We start from the raw sequence: 16,031 nt of genomic DNA, 5'->3' as shown, positions 1-16,031 counted from the left end.
ATCTGAAACAAGGGTAGAACAGCCTTCACCGGGTCCAGTCCTAGACAGTCCCAGATGGGGTGCGTTATCAAAGGAACGAGAATGAGGCAAAGAGAATGCTATGCCAAGCTTTATACTATGCCGAGTATTAGAAGTCAGACTGACCAGCCAGGGGAACGAGACCGACACGAAGTGAACGTTATGCAAAGCTTTCTTCAATGCCCAGCATTGGAAGTCAGACGGACAGGCCAGGGCCGCCTCCGTAGAGAGCGACCCGGCCCCGATCTCACGGGCTGGTTGTATAGAGCATAACCGCAGGCCTCAAGGCATGTGGCTTCTGTGGTTAGGGCGTTTACTTCCGGAATCGATGCCCGGTACCGATCCCAGGAACCACTGGGGCATTGATTCCCGGAATGCAGTCCGTGGATGTAAACAACAGTATGGCTACCTAGGCAATATGGAGTGGCTCTGGGCTAAGCAGGCCCTAATAGTTAAACAGGTGTGAACATTAAATCGGCCCTAACAGTCCCCAGAGTCTCAACAGCACCGTTCGATGTCAGGGCTGTCATCCTGGAGACAAGTTTGCAGGAGTGGGAGAGGCACATTCCATGCAGAGGAGGGTGGGTCGGGCACATCCACCTGTCCAGGTCCAGCTCTCGGCTCAGGTGGTCCCGAAATCCTGCTGAACACCTCTTCTCCCAAAGGTCGGAACCACTGAAGGCAGGGCTTCACTTCGACAGGAGCTGTCGAAGTGATTGGGGGTGGGCCATCCTAGGCTTTGATCAGACGCAAGCTCCCAGATCCTGCCCAGTCGACCGGCCAGTGCTCTGGGACCCGAGGTACTGCAGCGGCATGGCTCCCACCAGCACATCAAGGAGTAAGTTCCCCTCAGAGGCCCTGCTCCCCGCTTGTTTTCCACAAAGGCCCCGGTTACTTTCCGGGCTTCAGGGCACTAAGAGGGTCCACCCTGCCAGCCGGGACACAGGCTGGAAGGTTCTGATCCACAGAGGATTGGGGGAAGGGGATCGAGAGAGGCTTGCGCGTGGCCGCCGTCGGAAGCAAAACTGAAGTCGGTGGGCAGGAGTCCCAACAAGAGTCCCGCTTTGGAAAATAGGCAAGCTAGATCTCTGGGGGCAGAGTATGGGTCGAGGTTCGGCACCTCTTTCAGGTGTCACTGACAAAAATGGAACTTTCACCTCCAACGCGGCAGCACTCGGCAGGATGTACTGTCGGATTTTTCCTGGATGTTTCTTAGGAGCAGTTGGGTCCTCTTTGTTCCTCCTAAGGTGCTTTCCTCCCTCACTCGCCCCGCGGGTCTCCTCATTCGTTGGCATGCCATCACATGGCTCGGGACAGGTTGGTATCTCCCTAGATCCTGGACTATCACCCATTCCCACGGGCAGAGGGCAGGCTGCCAGGGTCCTATCGAGCAGGCTCTCCAGTGAATCCGTGGGGGGCCAAGGGACAATAATCTCTGGCCTGGCAATGGGTGGACAGGGCAGAATGTGAAGAGCTGAGGCAGCAGAGCCGGTTCCCATTGCTAGGCAAGTCTTCCTAATCCAGTGGCCATTTACCCTGCAACAGGATCCCGATGGAGGCGGCTTCTTTTGAGGCCGTGGCAGAAAGAGGCTCTGCAAGCGTTGTTCCAGCAGAACCGGTACCCTGGCATCACCACCAGAGAACGACTGGCCCGAGAGCTAGACATTCCAGAGTCCAGGATCCAGGTAGGCTTAAGCTTCTCTTTCATTCTCCCTGGGGCACAAGTTGTGGACACAATCTGGCTGAAGCCAGTGCATGTCAATCTCCATGCCCAGCTGGGAGCTCAGATGCTTTGGCTCCTGTATGGGCATTCCCGGGGACCCCATGCCCTTTGAAGTCTTTCCAAGTCATTCTGTCTGAGAACACGGGGACCACTGCTTGGCATGGCCCGGGCACTCCAACGGGTCAACATATCCAGGCCGACTTCCCCTAGAAATCATTTGCCCGGGCTTATCGCGTGGCCCACACAAAACTCTCTGAGACTTTAGGTATGAGGGACACAAAGGAATGGAAGATACGGAGGTAGCCAGATGAGAGACATAGAGATAGAGGTCGATGATGTACATTCAGATACAGATACAGATAGAACCAGTTCACCAGTGCTGCCTGACCGTCGGTTCTTCTTTTGCCACTTAGGTGTGGTTCCAGAACGAGCGCACCAGACAGCTCAGGCAGAGCCGATTGGCGTCTGCAAACTCCCAAGGGGAAGGGCCATCGTGTGGACAGGAACAGCCTCCAGCTTGGACTCCAGGTGAGTCCCCAGTCTACCAAACGAGTCTCTTCTGGAGCTTCTCCTTCACGCAGGAACGGGTCTGCATGGGCTTGTCAAGGGTTGGGCAAGAGGGCTCAGGAAAGGAACCCACGTTACCTTGTCGCAGCTGCCTTTCGTGTTCCCAGCGATGGACACTCTGTTTACACCGCCCCGGTGGCAGGTGCATTGTTTCTGGGACAGAAAGGCTGTGAATCTTCTTGTCCTGAAAGTGCCAGGAAGGACAGAGTCCTTTTCTTGGGTCCCCTCAGGCTCTAGAGGCAAGTGCTGGCTTGTGTGGGTGGGTCCATGCTGACCTCATGGACTCAGGGAAAGAGAAGCTATTAGGAAAATGTAAAATCACAAACACACACACACACACACACTCACTCACACACACACACCCACACACACACAAACACACTCACACACACACACACAGGCACACACGGACACCAACTTCTCTTTCCACGCTGGATGGGCCTTGGCTCCCAACCCTTCTTTCTAACTCTGTTCTCCTTTCAGAACGTTTCCCAAAGGAGGACAGGAGAAAACGGACAGCCATTTCTCCATCCAAAACCAGTCTCCTCCTTCAAGCCTTTGAGAAGAACCCATTTCCTAGCATTTCTACCAGAGAACAGCTGGCCAGACTCACAGGCCTCCCGGAATGCCGCATTCAGGTACATGTGCGGAGGGTGCCTGTGAACTGTTGAATGTGCAGTGGAGAGTGGCCCCTGAGACATTCCTGGAGAAACGTGGGCTCGTCGGGGTTATCCACGGGGTCCAGTGCCTGGGCAGTAGGGGGAGAGCATGGAGCTTGCAAAGGATGGACTGCACAAAAGCAGAATGTGTCAGCCGAAATGGGGATGCTAGGGGAGGCTGTGAAGGTGAGGTGGTCGTGCCCATGTGTGTAGAAATGGTGCGTGGACAGGAGTGGGGAAACGGAAAAGTTGCCACCTCTCTTGAGGTCATGCAAAGTGTCAGTGCTTCGACGGCTTGGGGTCGCTCTCCATGTGGCCCCCAGGATTTCCTGAGTGTGAGTGGGGTTGCCTTCCTGTGAGTGGCCAAGTGTTTGTCAGTGACCTGGGCCTCAGCACCCCCAGGGCGAGAATGGATCCTGCTCACAAGCCACACCTTTCTGGATAACCTAATCATTTAGGATTATCGGCCCTCGGATTCTTGGCCAGGTGGGGGAGAGGTCCCGGGGGGGGGGGCCCAGTTGAGCAGGCTTGTACTCCCCGAGCTCCAGAGAGACTTGTTTCTAGTTAAGTACCTGTGAAACAGCTTTATGGTCAATGGATGTAGACTCTCCGCAAGGCACTCCTTTAGGGCCAGAGCCCGTGAGCCTGCTTTAAGGAGGCATGTACGGGCCTGGCCCCTGACAAGTCTTGTCCCTGGAAAGAGGGGAGGCTCAGGGTGCTCGTTCCTGAGAACCCCCTTCTCATCCAGCCAGCGGAGGAATACAGAGAGGCAAATCCAACGCGGGTGTGGTTGATTTGGAGTCCTGGCGGTCCATGACTTCCCCTGGGGGCTCAAGACCTGTGCCTGTAGACGGAGTGTGTCGATGTGAGGCCAGTTCCGCAGCTGGGCTGAAGGCCTCCAAGGCAGAGGAGGTGGTTTGCCATTGGGATCACATCCAGTCGGACACTGGGGGTCAAATGCTGAGGGACGCCCGGAGGACTTGGAGTAGGCTGGGAAAGGAGGGCAGGTGGTCAGCTAAGTCTTGGCCCCAAGACTCAAGGAATGGCTGGTCAGGAAGCTGCAATGGGCAAACAAAGAGAGCGCTAGGCAGGGACCACGCAGAGCACTACAGAGGGGAGCTCAGCAGAGCAGAGCACAGCAGAGCAGAGCTGAGCGGCTGCCATTCCATCCAGTCAAGTGGGAATTCCATCGAGACCAGGTGTCCACAGTTGCCTGGGACTTGCCCCTACTTCACAAGAGCCAGGTGAAAGGGGTGAACCGAGTTGCCCTGAGAGTCAGGGCAACAGACCTGGCCTTCTCCCTGAGAGATCCCGAGCAGGGGAAGGGGCAGGCCGAGGTGGTGTCTTTCACTTCTTCTCATTCTCATGTCCGCAACACCTCTTCTCTGTCCCAGGTCTGGTTCCAGAACAGAAGAGCTCGGCACCCAGGGCAGAGCAGAAGTGGCTCCGCGAATGACCGGGCGGCAAACCAGGAAGCCAGTCCTCACTTGACTGTCCCAGGGGACCCAGGATGCTCTCAGCCCGGCGTCCCTGGATGCTCTCAGCTTCTGGTTCCTGCTCCTTCCAATCCTCTGGGAAGCATGCAGGCTTTTGCTGCAGCGACCCTTCCTGTCCTCTCCATGGGCTTTGCCCCTCTGGTTCCCTGTGGGGGCCCTGGGAGCCAGGCCGTGGAGGCCACTACGGCCCCGCCCACCCAAGCCTGGCAGGGAGGATGCAACTCTCCCACTCCTGAAGCCATGAGGAGCCATTCCCTGATGGGACCGACTCAGGGAGGGTGCCTTTCAGCTCTTCATGCCCGTCTTTGTCCCCTGACCCAAGGGGAATGCCAGCGGCAACAGGAGCTCCCTGGCTTGGTACTCGTGCCCTTCCAAGGCTATCCCCTGCCTCCAGATGACAATCCTTGCCAACCCGTGCAGGAGGCAGGGCCCTTGGGTAGCCACTATGCCCCACAGTGGTTGGGCAAGGGGTCCGGAATTGTCGTGAGCACAGGACAGGCTCCGGATGCAGCAGCTGGGCAGCCTGCACACGCTGGGAACCCTGGCTGGCGGTGGCAGGCACCCCCTGCTGCTGGGCTCCCTAGTGCACTGGTTCCACAGCACCCATCTTCTGCAGAAGATTCAAGTTTCTTAGAGGAGCTTCTATCAGCCACAGAGAGGGAGGAAGACACACAGCCTTATCCGAGTGTGCATCTGTGGCAGGAGGAGCCTCCGGGACCCTTGGAAGCGCCCCTCAGTGAGGAAGACTTTCAGGCCCTGCTGGCCATGCTGCACGATTCCACATGGCCTCACGCCTAGGACCAGGGAGGCCTCGGCTTCCCCACTCTCCATTCATTCAGACGTCCTTTTCTGAGAGGCAGTCCTTTACAGGACAGCAAGGACGAGGAACAGGAAACAAGGCTCAAGCTCCAGTGAAAGCCTGAGGCCCCAAAGGAGCATCTGCGTCTTGGAAAGACAGAAGGGTGCTCCTCCCTGCCGCGTGGACGGGGCTCCATGGCATTCCCGATGGTCATCAATCTCCACAAGGCACCTGAAGGCATTAAGGACACTGGGCACTTTATACCCTCCCTGACACCTGAGTGACCACGGGCAGGACACACACCGGCCCTCCTCCCTGCCATCGCCCTAGACTCTGGGGCCAGGGAAACTCTGGCCCTGGCAGCAAACCTAAGCAAGGAAGAGAAGTCAGAGGACACCTCCCCCATGCCTTTGCCTCCTGATGAAGCAGAACTTCCAATCTGCAGAAGCTGAGCGTGTAGACCAAGACAGCACGCTACAAGTCTCCCCTGAGGGGGCCCAGGGAGGCCAAGCCATCCGGGCTGGGAGGGCTCGGAACCAGCCAAACGGGAAACGACCGCAGGCCCCCATTGCCCAGAGATCCTGTCCCAGCCAAAGTCCAGAATGCCCTGTGGACTTTGCCTGCCTGGCTTATTGCCCTGGAGCCATTCCAGTGGACACAGCATGACAGTTCCGGGGATGACAGTCAGTCTCAGAAGGCATTCCAGCAATGAGGGGACCAATGTGGCTCTTTCCAGAACCTTTGCACTTCTTTTTTTCCCTGTCTCTGGTTGGTGTCTATCAGCATGCTCACTACATACAATGTTCTCTCGCTTCTCAGGAAGAAGACAGATACTCCCTGTCAGCATCTTTGTGATCTTCCTTTGGCGGGGCCACTCCTCTCCCTTGCGAAAGGGAACTTTGAGGAAATCCATCCTGGATTTTCAAGGTCCATGGGACACTCCATTGACCTAATAAACCTATCTTTGGCTCCCCAGTACGGTGTCTGGTCATGATTCATTCCGATCCCCAACCGTCCGGTCATGCTTGCCCATCCTCAGAGACTGGTGATGCTTTCTGGCCCGGGAATGGACTGTGGAAGCCATCGGCATGTCCACGTGTAGTTCAGAGCTTCTGGCACAGACAAGCCCGAGAGGCTGCACCAACACTTCCTAGCATTCATCCCCCTCCGCCTGCCCGGAGGGTGCCTTCTGTGCAAGCATTCCTCCAAGGGATGAAGGTGGAGCACAAGTGGAAGTCTTTCCACGCATACTGTACCTGACTCCACTCTTCTCAGCGGAGGCCAAATTCCCACGTAAGGATCATCATGGAAGGCAGGCATTGAGTCACAGCCCCCCCCCAACCTTGCTTTATGCCCCTGCCCTTCCTCCTTTTCTCTCTTTCCCTTTCTTCAGATCTCAGTCGACCTTTCCTTCTTCCTCTATCTCATTTTCTTTCACACGTGGATACCTGCAGATGTCCACACAGTCTCACGATCATGCTTATGCTTCTTAGAGTATGGGTACAGAACCACCGGGGAAAGGGATGTGGTCAAAACCTTTTGTAGATTCAGGTGGGCTTCACTGGGTTATTTCCTCGGTTTTTTCTTCTGTCCCTACCACTTTCCCATGTGCCCTGGGAGATGAGAGGCTGTGTATTTGGTTTCTTGAGTCCAACCCTAAACCCATGGCCAACACGTATGGGATCCATGTTGCAAGGAACCAAAGAAGTCTGACCTTGGTCACTTCCGGCCAACTCGATCTCTCTCACTATCCACATGCTCTTTTGCACAAATGTATCTGTAGCCCCATGTGGCTACGTGCCTAGTTCCACAGGTGGATCGCGGGTATATCTCTGTGGATGGAGCTTGTGCTGGAAACCCTCCACATCTCACCAGCCCTAGTGTTTTGTTCTTCAGTTGGCTCTAGGGATACATCAACCTGTAGCTTTTGTAGGCTGGGTGGAAGCTAGTGTCTCTCCCTCCCCGAACAGAGTGGGTTAGGATATCTGGAATGTGCCTAGCCAAAGTGTCCTCGGGACAGACGGGGTTTGGGTTGTGTCTAGAGAAGCTACATGGTGGAATGGCTCTCTTGTGGGGTTGGGAGGACCTCAGTCTCCTCTGGCCGTGTTTCCAAGGTCTGTGGATTCTTGGGGCTGGCCTTTCTGCACACATGATGTGGAGGGAAGAACAGGGCTGCAGCCACACTGGGGTCCAAGGCCAGCCACACCAGATTCTCAAGGACGGACATGAGCCCTGGAGCCTGTCCTCTCCATGCATGGCCAGTGCCATGCACATCAGCGAGGTCTCAAGCCCCTGGCATGTGTGCAACACGCAGCACCACTCTGGAAAATAGCTTGGCAGAGGAGGTGTCCATGTGGAAGCTGCAGGAAGTCTGCCCGTTAGCGGGTTCTTACTCGTGGGCTTGGAGGCCAAGGCCCCAGGGCCTCGGATCTGTCAGGGCCTCTTCCCCCAGCTGTGCCACCCCTGGGATCCCTCAAAGGGATCGTCTCGCCCTCTGATAGAGATCACCCAAGCGGAAGAATGAGGCGCCAAAAACAGGATCCACGTGTCTGCGGGACATGGTCTCGGGGCTTCAGCACGGCTCCTCGTCTTGTTGAGGGTCAGCCTCAGGCAGTGCCTGGAGGCCACCTGCAACGTCAGGACAGCAATGTCTGGAAAAGCCACAGAGAGCTGCGCTGATGGTCAGCTGCCCTCGATAGGCTCCAGTCAGGACTCGGCACTTGACCATTGTGGGGGTTTTGCGCATTCCTCAAACCTCTGTGCTCAGACAACGGCGCCCAGAAAGTTCGAGGGCACCCTCTGGGGAGGCCCCCTGCCCACCTGTCTCCTCGTGCTGCAAGCCACCATGGGGAAAAGCCCAGCCAGGAGAGCCACCAACTACCTGGCCGGGGAGATCCCCTCGAGCTTCCAGGAGATGCGATTACTCTGTTTCTGCAGATGCCGTTTCTTGACCGAAAGCCACTGGTTCCTCTGGGACGGAAGCACGAGCACACCCTCTGACCCGCACACACACTCACCCCTACCATTAGGAAATGCTCTGGGACTGCCGTCACGTCCTGCGAAAATGACTCCCTTTTCCGCCTCTTTCTACTGGGTTCTACTTGTCTCCCTGTGGTTCACCTCATGGAACTGCAGAGCCGAGTGAGCCAAAAGGCAATGGGTGCGTCATTTGGTTCTCTGTGTACCATTTCCTTTTGGGCCGCTGGTTGGCTGTCGGGTTGCTTGGTAGTTGCCTGGCCGATTCAATAACTGGCCGGCTCTGGGAATCCACTGAAGCGGTCGACTGATGGCACATTCCATCTCATCTTCCTTTTGACCACAGATGGGATCACCACAATGTAAGCGGAGTTAGGTATTTTGTATACACACACACACACACACACCCACACACACGCACACGCACACACACAAACACAGACCAGCTTCACAGGAGAGGCAACTTGGCCCTTCCGGATTCCATTCTGCTTTGAATTGATCTGAACTTCTCCATCTGCTTCCCAGGTTCCTGCAGCTGGCTTCTCCTCCTAGGTCATTATTACGTAGGGCGCTCCATTGAGAGCTCAAGTCTCTCTGGCTACGCCCTGCCAAGAGCAGTGAAGAATAGGAACACCAGGTGGAGCCAGTGGAAACCCAAAGTCATGGAGTCGTCATAGCACAGACTGTTTCTCTCTGGCAAACCTAGGGAGGCCTGAATCCCTCTCAGACGGCGGAGAGCGTTGATTCCCTTAGAACAGGACATGGTAGCATCTCCACTTGTCTCAAACACTGCACGTTCACATGTCCCAAGCCTTTCCTCCGAACTTGTGGTTCCCTTGTCCCCACAAGCAGCTAGGGCTGTGGAGCAATCCATTCCACATACATGGCGATGGCTGGCTCGAAATCTCTCTCTTCCGTGCCTCCGATCTCAGCTGACTGATCTCAGTGTCCTGCCTGGATCCACAGGGAAGTGTTGCTTCACGAGCTGCCTGGGACCTGCCTGGGTGTCTTTGGAAACGGAATCCCCAATCGTGGAAGGCACCGAGACAGCAAGCCAAGTGGGTGACCAGTCCCAATTGGAGGGGGAAGGTGAAGATACCAGGGCATTTACCATATAATCTGTTTATTCAAGTAATACAAAAATCAGCAAACATGGAAAAAAAGGGGAGAAAAGGAAAGCTGCCCAATGAAACAAGACCGGCGTTCCGATAAAGACACAGTACACATAAACAGTGGAAAGAAAGATCGAAAGCCATGCGATGCAATAGAAGGGAACTTAATTAGGAGGCTCGTCTTGGGAAGCCAAAGGGGACTCGCGTTCCACACCCACATGCCAGAATCTGAAACAAGGGTAGAACAGCCTTCACCGGGTCCAGTCCTAGACAGTCCCAGATGGGGTGCGTTATCAAAGGAACGAGAATGAGGCAAAGAGAATGCTATGCCAAGCTTTATACTATGCCGAGTATTAGAAGTCAGACTGACCAGCCAGGGGAACGAGACCGACACGAAGTGAACGTTATGCAAAGCTTTCTTCAATGCCCAGCATTGGAAGTCAGACGGACAGGCCAGGGCCGCCTCCGTAGAGAGCGACCCGGCCCCGATCTCACGGGCTGGTTGTATAGAGCATAACCGCAGGCCTCAAGGCATGTGGCTTCTGTGGTTAGGGCGTTTACTTCCGGAATCGATGCCCGGTACCGATCCCAGGAACCACTGGGGCATTGATTCCCGGAATGCAGTCCGTGGATGTAAACAACAGTATGGCTACCTAGGCAATATGGAGTGGCTCTGGGCTAAGCAGGCCCTAATAGTTAAACAGGTGTGAACACTAAATCGGCCCTAACAGTCCCCAGAGTCTCAACAGCACCGTTCGATGTCAGGGCTGTCATCCTGGAGACAAGTTTGCAGGAGTGGGAGAGGCACATTCCATGCAGAGGAGGGTGGGTCGGGCACATCCACCTGTCCAGGTCCAGCTCTCGGCTCAGGTGGTCCCGAAATCCTGCTGAACACCTCTTCTCCCAAAGGTCGGAACCACTGAAGGCAGGGCTTCACTTCGACAGGAGCTGTCGAAGTGATTGGGGGTGGGCCATCCTAGGCTTTGATCAGACGCAAGCTCCCAGATCCTGCCCAGTCGACCGGCCAGTGCTCTGGGACCCGAGGTACTGCAGCGGCATGGCTCCCACCAGCACATCAAGGAGTAAGTTCCCCTCAGAGGCCCTGCTCCCCGCTTGTTTTCCACAAAGGCCCCGGTTACTTTCCGGGCTTCAGGGCACTAAGAGGGTCCACCCTGCCAGCCGGGACACAGGCTGGAAGGTTCTGATCCACAGAGGATTGGGGGAAGGGGATCGAGAGAGGCTTGCGCGTGGCCGCCGTCGGAAGCAAAACTGAAGTCGGTGGGCAGGAGTCCCAACAAGAGTCCCGCTTTGGAAAATAGGCAAGCTAGATCTCTGGGGGCAGAGTATGGGTCGAGGTTCGGCACCTCTTTCAGGTGTCACTGACAAAAATGGAACTTTCACCTCCAACGCGGCAGCACTCGGCAGGATGTACTGTCGGATTTTTCCTGGATGTTTCTTAGGAGCAGTTGGGTCCTCTTTGTTCCTCCTAAGGTGCTTTCCTCCCTCACTCGCCCCGCGGGTCTCCTCATTCGTTGGCATGCCATCACATGGCTCGGGACAGGTTGGTATCTCCCTAGATCCTGGACTATCACCCATTCCCACGGGCAGAGGGCAGGCTGCCAGGGTCCTATCGAGCAGGCTCTCCAGTGAATCCGTGGGGGGCCAAGGGACAATAATCTCTGGCCTGGCAATGGGTGGACGGGGCAGAATGTGAAGAGCTGAGGCAGCAGAGCCGGTTCCCATTGCTAGGCAAGTCTTCCTAATCCAGTGGCCATTTACCCTGCAACAGGATCCCGATGGAGGCGGCTTCTTTTGAGGCCGTGGCAGAAAGAGGCTCTGCAAGCGTTGTTCCAGCAGAACCGGTACCCTGGCATCACCACCAGAGAACGACTGGCCCGAGAGCTAGACATTCCAGAGTCCAGGATCCAGGTAGGCTTAAGCTTCTCTTTCATTCTCCCTGGGGCACAAGTTGTGGACACAATCTGGCTGAAGCCAGTGCATGTCAATCTCCATGCCCAGCTGGGAGCTCAGATGCTTTGGCTCCTGTATGGGCATTCCCGGGGACCCCATGCCCTTTGAAGTCTTTCCAAGTCATTCTGTCTGAGAACACGGGGACCACTGCTTGGCATGGCCCGGGCACTCCAACGGGTCAACATATCCAGGCCGACTTCCCCTAGAAATCATTTGCCCGGGCTTATCGCGTGGCCCACACAAAACTCTCTGAGACTTTAGGTATGAGGGACACAAAGGAATGGAAGATACGGAGGTAGCCAGATGAGAGACATAGAGATAGAGGTCGATGATGTACATTCAGATACAGATACAGATAGAACCAGTTCACCAGTGCTGCCTGACCGTCGGTTCTTCTTTTGCCACTTAGGTGTGGTTCCAGAACGAGCGCACCAGACAGCTCAGGCAGAGCCGATTGGCGTCTGCAAACTCCCAAGGGGAAGGGCCATCGTGTGGACAGGAACAGCCTCCAGCTTGGACTCCAGGTGAGTCCCCAGTCTACCAAACGAGTCTCTTCTGGAGCTTCTCCTTCACGCAGGAACGGGTCTGCATGGGCTTGTCAAGGGTTGGGCAAGAGGGCTCAGGAAAGGAACCCACGTTACCTTGTCGCAGCTGCCTTTCGTGTTCCCAGCGATGGACACTCTGTTTACACCGCCCCGGTGGCAGGTGCATTGTTTCTGGGACAGAAAGGCTGTGAATCTTCTTGTCCTGAAAGTGCCAGGAAGGACAGAGTCCTTTTCTTGGGTCCCCTCAGGCTCTAGAGGCAAGTGCTGGCTTGTGTGGGTGGGTCCATGCTGACCTCATGGACTCAGGGAAAGAGAAGCTATTAGGAAAATGTAAAATCACAAACACACACACACACACACACTCACTCACACACACACACCCACACACACACAAACACACTCACACACACACACACAGGCACACACGGACACCAACTTCTCTTTCCACGCTGGATGGGCCTTGGCTCCCAACCCTTCTTTCTAACTCTGTTCTCCTTTCAGAACGTTTCCCAAAGGAGGACAGGAGAAAACGGACAGCCATTTCTCCATCCAAAACCAGTCTCCTCCTTCAAGCCTTTGAGAAGAACCCATTTCCTAGCATTTCTACCAGAGAACAGCTGGCCAGACTCACAGGCCTCCCGGAATGCCGCATTCAGGTACATGTGCGGAGGGTGCCTGTGAACTGTTGAATGTGCAGTGGAGAGTGGCCCCTGAGACATTCCTGGAGAAACGTGGGCTCGTCGGGGTTATCCACGGGGTCCAGTGCCTGGGCAGTAGGGGGAGAGCATGGAGCTTGCAAAGGATGGACTGCACAAAAGCAGAATGTGTCAGCCGAAATGGGGATGCTAGGGGAGGCTGTGAAGGTGAGGTGGTCGTGCCCATGTGTGTAGAAATGGTGCGTGGACAGGAGTGGGGAAACGGAAAAGTTGCCACCTCTCTTGAGGTCATGCAAAGTGTCAGTGCTTCGACGGCTTGGGGTCGCTCTCCATGTGGCCCCCAGGATTTCCTGAGTGTGAGTGGGGTTGCCTTCCTGTGAGTGGCCAAGTGTTTGTCAGTGACCTGGGCCTCAGCACCCCCAGGGCGAGAATGGATCCTGCTCACAAGCCACACCTTTCTGGATAACCTAATCATTTAGGATTATCGGCCCTCGGATTCTTGGCCAGGTGGGGGAGAGGTCCCGGGGGGGGGGCCCAGTTGAGCAGGCTTGTTCTCCCCGAGCTCCAGAGAGACTTGTTTCTAGTTAAGTACCTGTGAAACAGCTTTATGGTCAATGGATGTAGACTCTCCGCAAGGCACTCCTTTAGGGCCAGAGCCCGTGAGCCTGCTTTAAGGAGGCATGTACGGGCCTGGCCCCTGACAAGTCTTGTCCCTGGAAAGAGGGGAGGCTCAGGGTGCTCGTTCCTGAGAACCCCCTTCTCATCCAGCCAGCGGAGGAATACAGAGAGGCAAATCCAACGCGGGTGTGGTTGATTTGGAGTCCTGGCGGTCCATGACTTCCCCTGGGGGCTCAAGACCTGTGCCTGTAGACGGAGTGTGTCGATGTGAGGCCAGTTCCGCAGCTGGGCTGAAGGCCTCCAAGGCAGAGGAGGTGGTTTGCCATTGGGATCACATCCAGTCGGACACTGGGGGTCAAATGCTGAGGGACGCCCGGAGGACTTGGAGTAGGCTGGGAAAGGAGGGCAGGTGGTCAGCTAAGTCTTGGCCCCAAGACTCAAGGAATGGCTGGTCAGGAAGCTGCAATGGGCAAACAAAGAGAGCGCTAGGCAGGGACCACGCAGAGCACTACAGAGGGGAGCTCAGCAGAGCAGAGCACAGCAGAGCAGAGCTGAGCGGCTGCCATTCCATCCAGTCAAGTGGGAATTCCATCGAGACCAGGTGTCCACAGTTGCCTGGGACTTGCCCCTACTTCACAAGAGCCAGGTGAAAGGGGTGAACCGAGTTGCCCTGAGAGTCAGGGCAACAGACCTGGCCTTCTCCCTGAGAGATCCCGAGCAGGGGAAGGGGCAGGCCGAGGTGGTGTCTTTCACTTCTTCTCATTCTCATGTCCGCAACACCTCTTCTCTGTCCCAGGTCTGGTTCCAGAACAGAAGAGCTCGGCACCCAGGGCAGAGCAGAAGTGGCTCCGCGAATGACCGGGCGGCAAACCAGGAAGCCAGTCCTCACTTGACTGTCCCAGGGGACCCAGGATGCTCTCAGCCCGGCGTCCCTGGATGCTCTCAGCTTCTGGTTCCTGCTCCTTCCAATCCTCTGGGAAGCATGCAGGCTTTTGCTGCAGCGACCCTTCCTGTCCTCTCCATGGGCTTTGCCCCTCTGGTTCCCTGTGGGGGCCCTGGGAGCCAGGCCGTGGAGGCCACTACGGCCCCGCCCACCCAAGCCTGGCAGGGAGGATGCAACTCTCCCACTCCTGAAGCCATGAGGAGCCATTCCCTGATGGGACCGACTCAGGGAGGGTGCCTTTCAGCTCTTCATGCCCGTCTTTGTCCCCTGACCCAAGGGGAATGCCAGCGGCAACAGGAGCTCCCTGGCTTGGTACTCGTGCCCTTCCAAGGCTATCCCCTGCCTCCAGATGACAATCCTTGCCAACCCGTGCAGGAGGCAGGGCCCTTGGGTAGCCACTATGCCCCACAGTGGTTGGGCAAGGGGTCCGGAATTGTCGTGAGCACAGGACAGGCTCCGGATGCAGCAGCTGGGCAGCCTGCACACGCTGGGAACCCTGGCTGGCGGTGGCAGGCACCCCCTGCTGCTGGGCTCCCTAGTGCACTGGTTCCACAGCACCCATCTTCTGCAGAAGATTCAAGTTTCTTAGAGGAGCTTCTATCAGCCACAGAGAGGGAGGAAGACACACAGCCTTATCCGAGTGTGCATCTGTGGCAGGAGGAGCCTCCGGGACCCTTGGAAGCGCCCCTCAGTGAGGAAGACTTTCAGGCCCTGCTGGCCATGCTGCACGATTCCACATGGCCTCACGCCTAGGACCAGGGAGGCCTCGGCTTCCCCACTCTCCATTCATTCAGACGTCCTTTTCTGAGAGGCAGTCCTTTACAGGACAGCAAGGACGAGGAACAGGAAACAAGGCTCAAGCTCCAGTGAAAGCCTGAGGCCCCAAAGGAGCATCTGCGTCTTGGAAAGACAGAAGGGTGCTCCTCCCTGCCGCGTGGACGGGGCTCCATGGCATTCCCGATGGTCATCAATCTCCACAAGGCACCTGAAGGCATTAAGGACACTGGGCACTTTATACCCTCCCTGACACCTGAGTGACCACGGGCAGGACACACACCGGCCCTCCTCCCTGCCATCGCCCTAGACTCTGGGGCCAGGGAAACTCTGGCCCTGGCAGCAAACCTAAGCAAGGAAGAGAAGTCAGAGGACACCTCCCCCATGCCTTTGCCTCCTGATGAAGCAGAACTTCCAATCTGCAGAAGCTGAGCGTGTAGACCAAGACAGCACGCTACAAGTCTCCCCTGAGGGGGCCCAGGGAGGCCAAGCCATCCGGGCTGGGAGGGCTCGGAACCAGCCAAACGGGAAACGACCGCAGGCCCCCATTGCCCAGAGATCCTGTCCCAGCCAAAGTCCAGAATGCCCTGTGGACTTTGCCTGCCTGGCTTATTGCCCTGGAGCCATTCCAGTGGACACAGCATGACAGTTCCGGGGATGACAGTCAGTCTCAGAAGGCATTCCAGCAATGAGGGGACCAATGTGGCTCTTTCCAGAACCTTTGCACTTCTTTTTTTCCCTGTCTCTGGTTGGTGTCTATCAGCATGCTCACTACATACAATGTTCTCTCGCTTCTCAGGAAGAAGACAGATACTCCCTGTCAGCATCTTTGTGATCTTCCTTTGGCGGGGCCACTCCTCTCCCTTGCGAAAGGGAACTTTGAGGAAATCCATCCTGGATTTTCAAGGTCCATGGGACACTCCATTGACCTAATAAACCTATCTTTGGCTCCCCAGTACGGTGTCTGGTCATGATTCATTCCGATCCCCAACCGTCCGGTCATGCTTGCCCATCCTCAGAGACTGGTGATGCTTTCTGGCCCGGGAATGGACTGTGGAAGCCATCGGCATGTCCACGTGTAGTTCAGAGCTTCTGGCACAGACAAGCCCGAGAGGCTGCACCAACACTTCCTAGCATTCATCCCCCTCCGCCTGCCCGGAGGGTGCCTTCTGTG

At 56.2% G+C, this 16,031-nt stretch overlaps 1 protein-coding gene across 1 annotated transcript; it reads left to right on the top strand.

The window, feature by feature from the left end:
- Nucleotides 1-346: 346 nt before the first annotated feature.
- Nucleotides 347-14,836, top strand: LOC122912607 (double homeobox protein 4C-like). Its single transcript, XM_044258628.1, has 8 exons — nucleotides 347-353; nucleotides 1,564-1,703; nucleotides 2,155-2,269; nucleotides 11,140-11,279; nucleotides 11,731-11,832; nucleotides 12,382-12,522; nucleotides 13,937-14,017; nucleotides 14,741-14,836. Exons 1-8 carry the CDS (start codon nucleotides 347-349, stop codon nucleotides 14,834-14,836), a joined length of 822 nt encoding a protein of 273 aa, XP_044114563.1.
- Nucleotides 14,837-16,031: the final 1,195 nt, after the last annotated feature.

The sequence above is a fragment of the Neovison vison genome, chromosome 1 (assembly GCF_020171115.1).
Source record: "Neovison vison isolate M4711 chromosome 1, ASM_NN_V1, whole genome shotgun sequence".
NCBI classification, from domain to species: Eukaryota; Metazoa; Chordata; class Mammalia; order Carnivora; family Mustelidae; genus Neogale; species Neogale vison.
This window is presented reverse-complemented; position numbering and strand designations above follow the sequence as displayed.

Excerpts from the sequence above, each read along its gene's own strand:
- LOC122912607 (XM_044258628.1), top strand. Across the intron at positions 11,833-12,381 it reads GTGGACAGGAACAGCCTCCA|GAGGACAGGAGAAAACGGAC; the intron begins GCTTGGACTCCA and ends CGTTTCCCAAAG. Across the intron at positions 14,018-14,740 it reads ACCGGGCGGCAAACCAGGAA|GAGGAGCCTCCGGGACCCTT; the intron begins GCCAGTCCTCAC and ends CATCTGTGGCAG.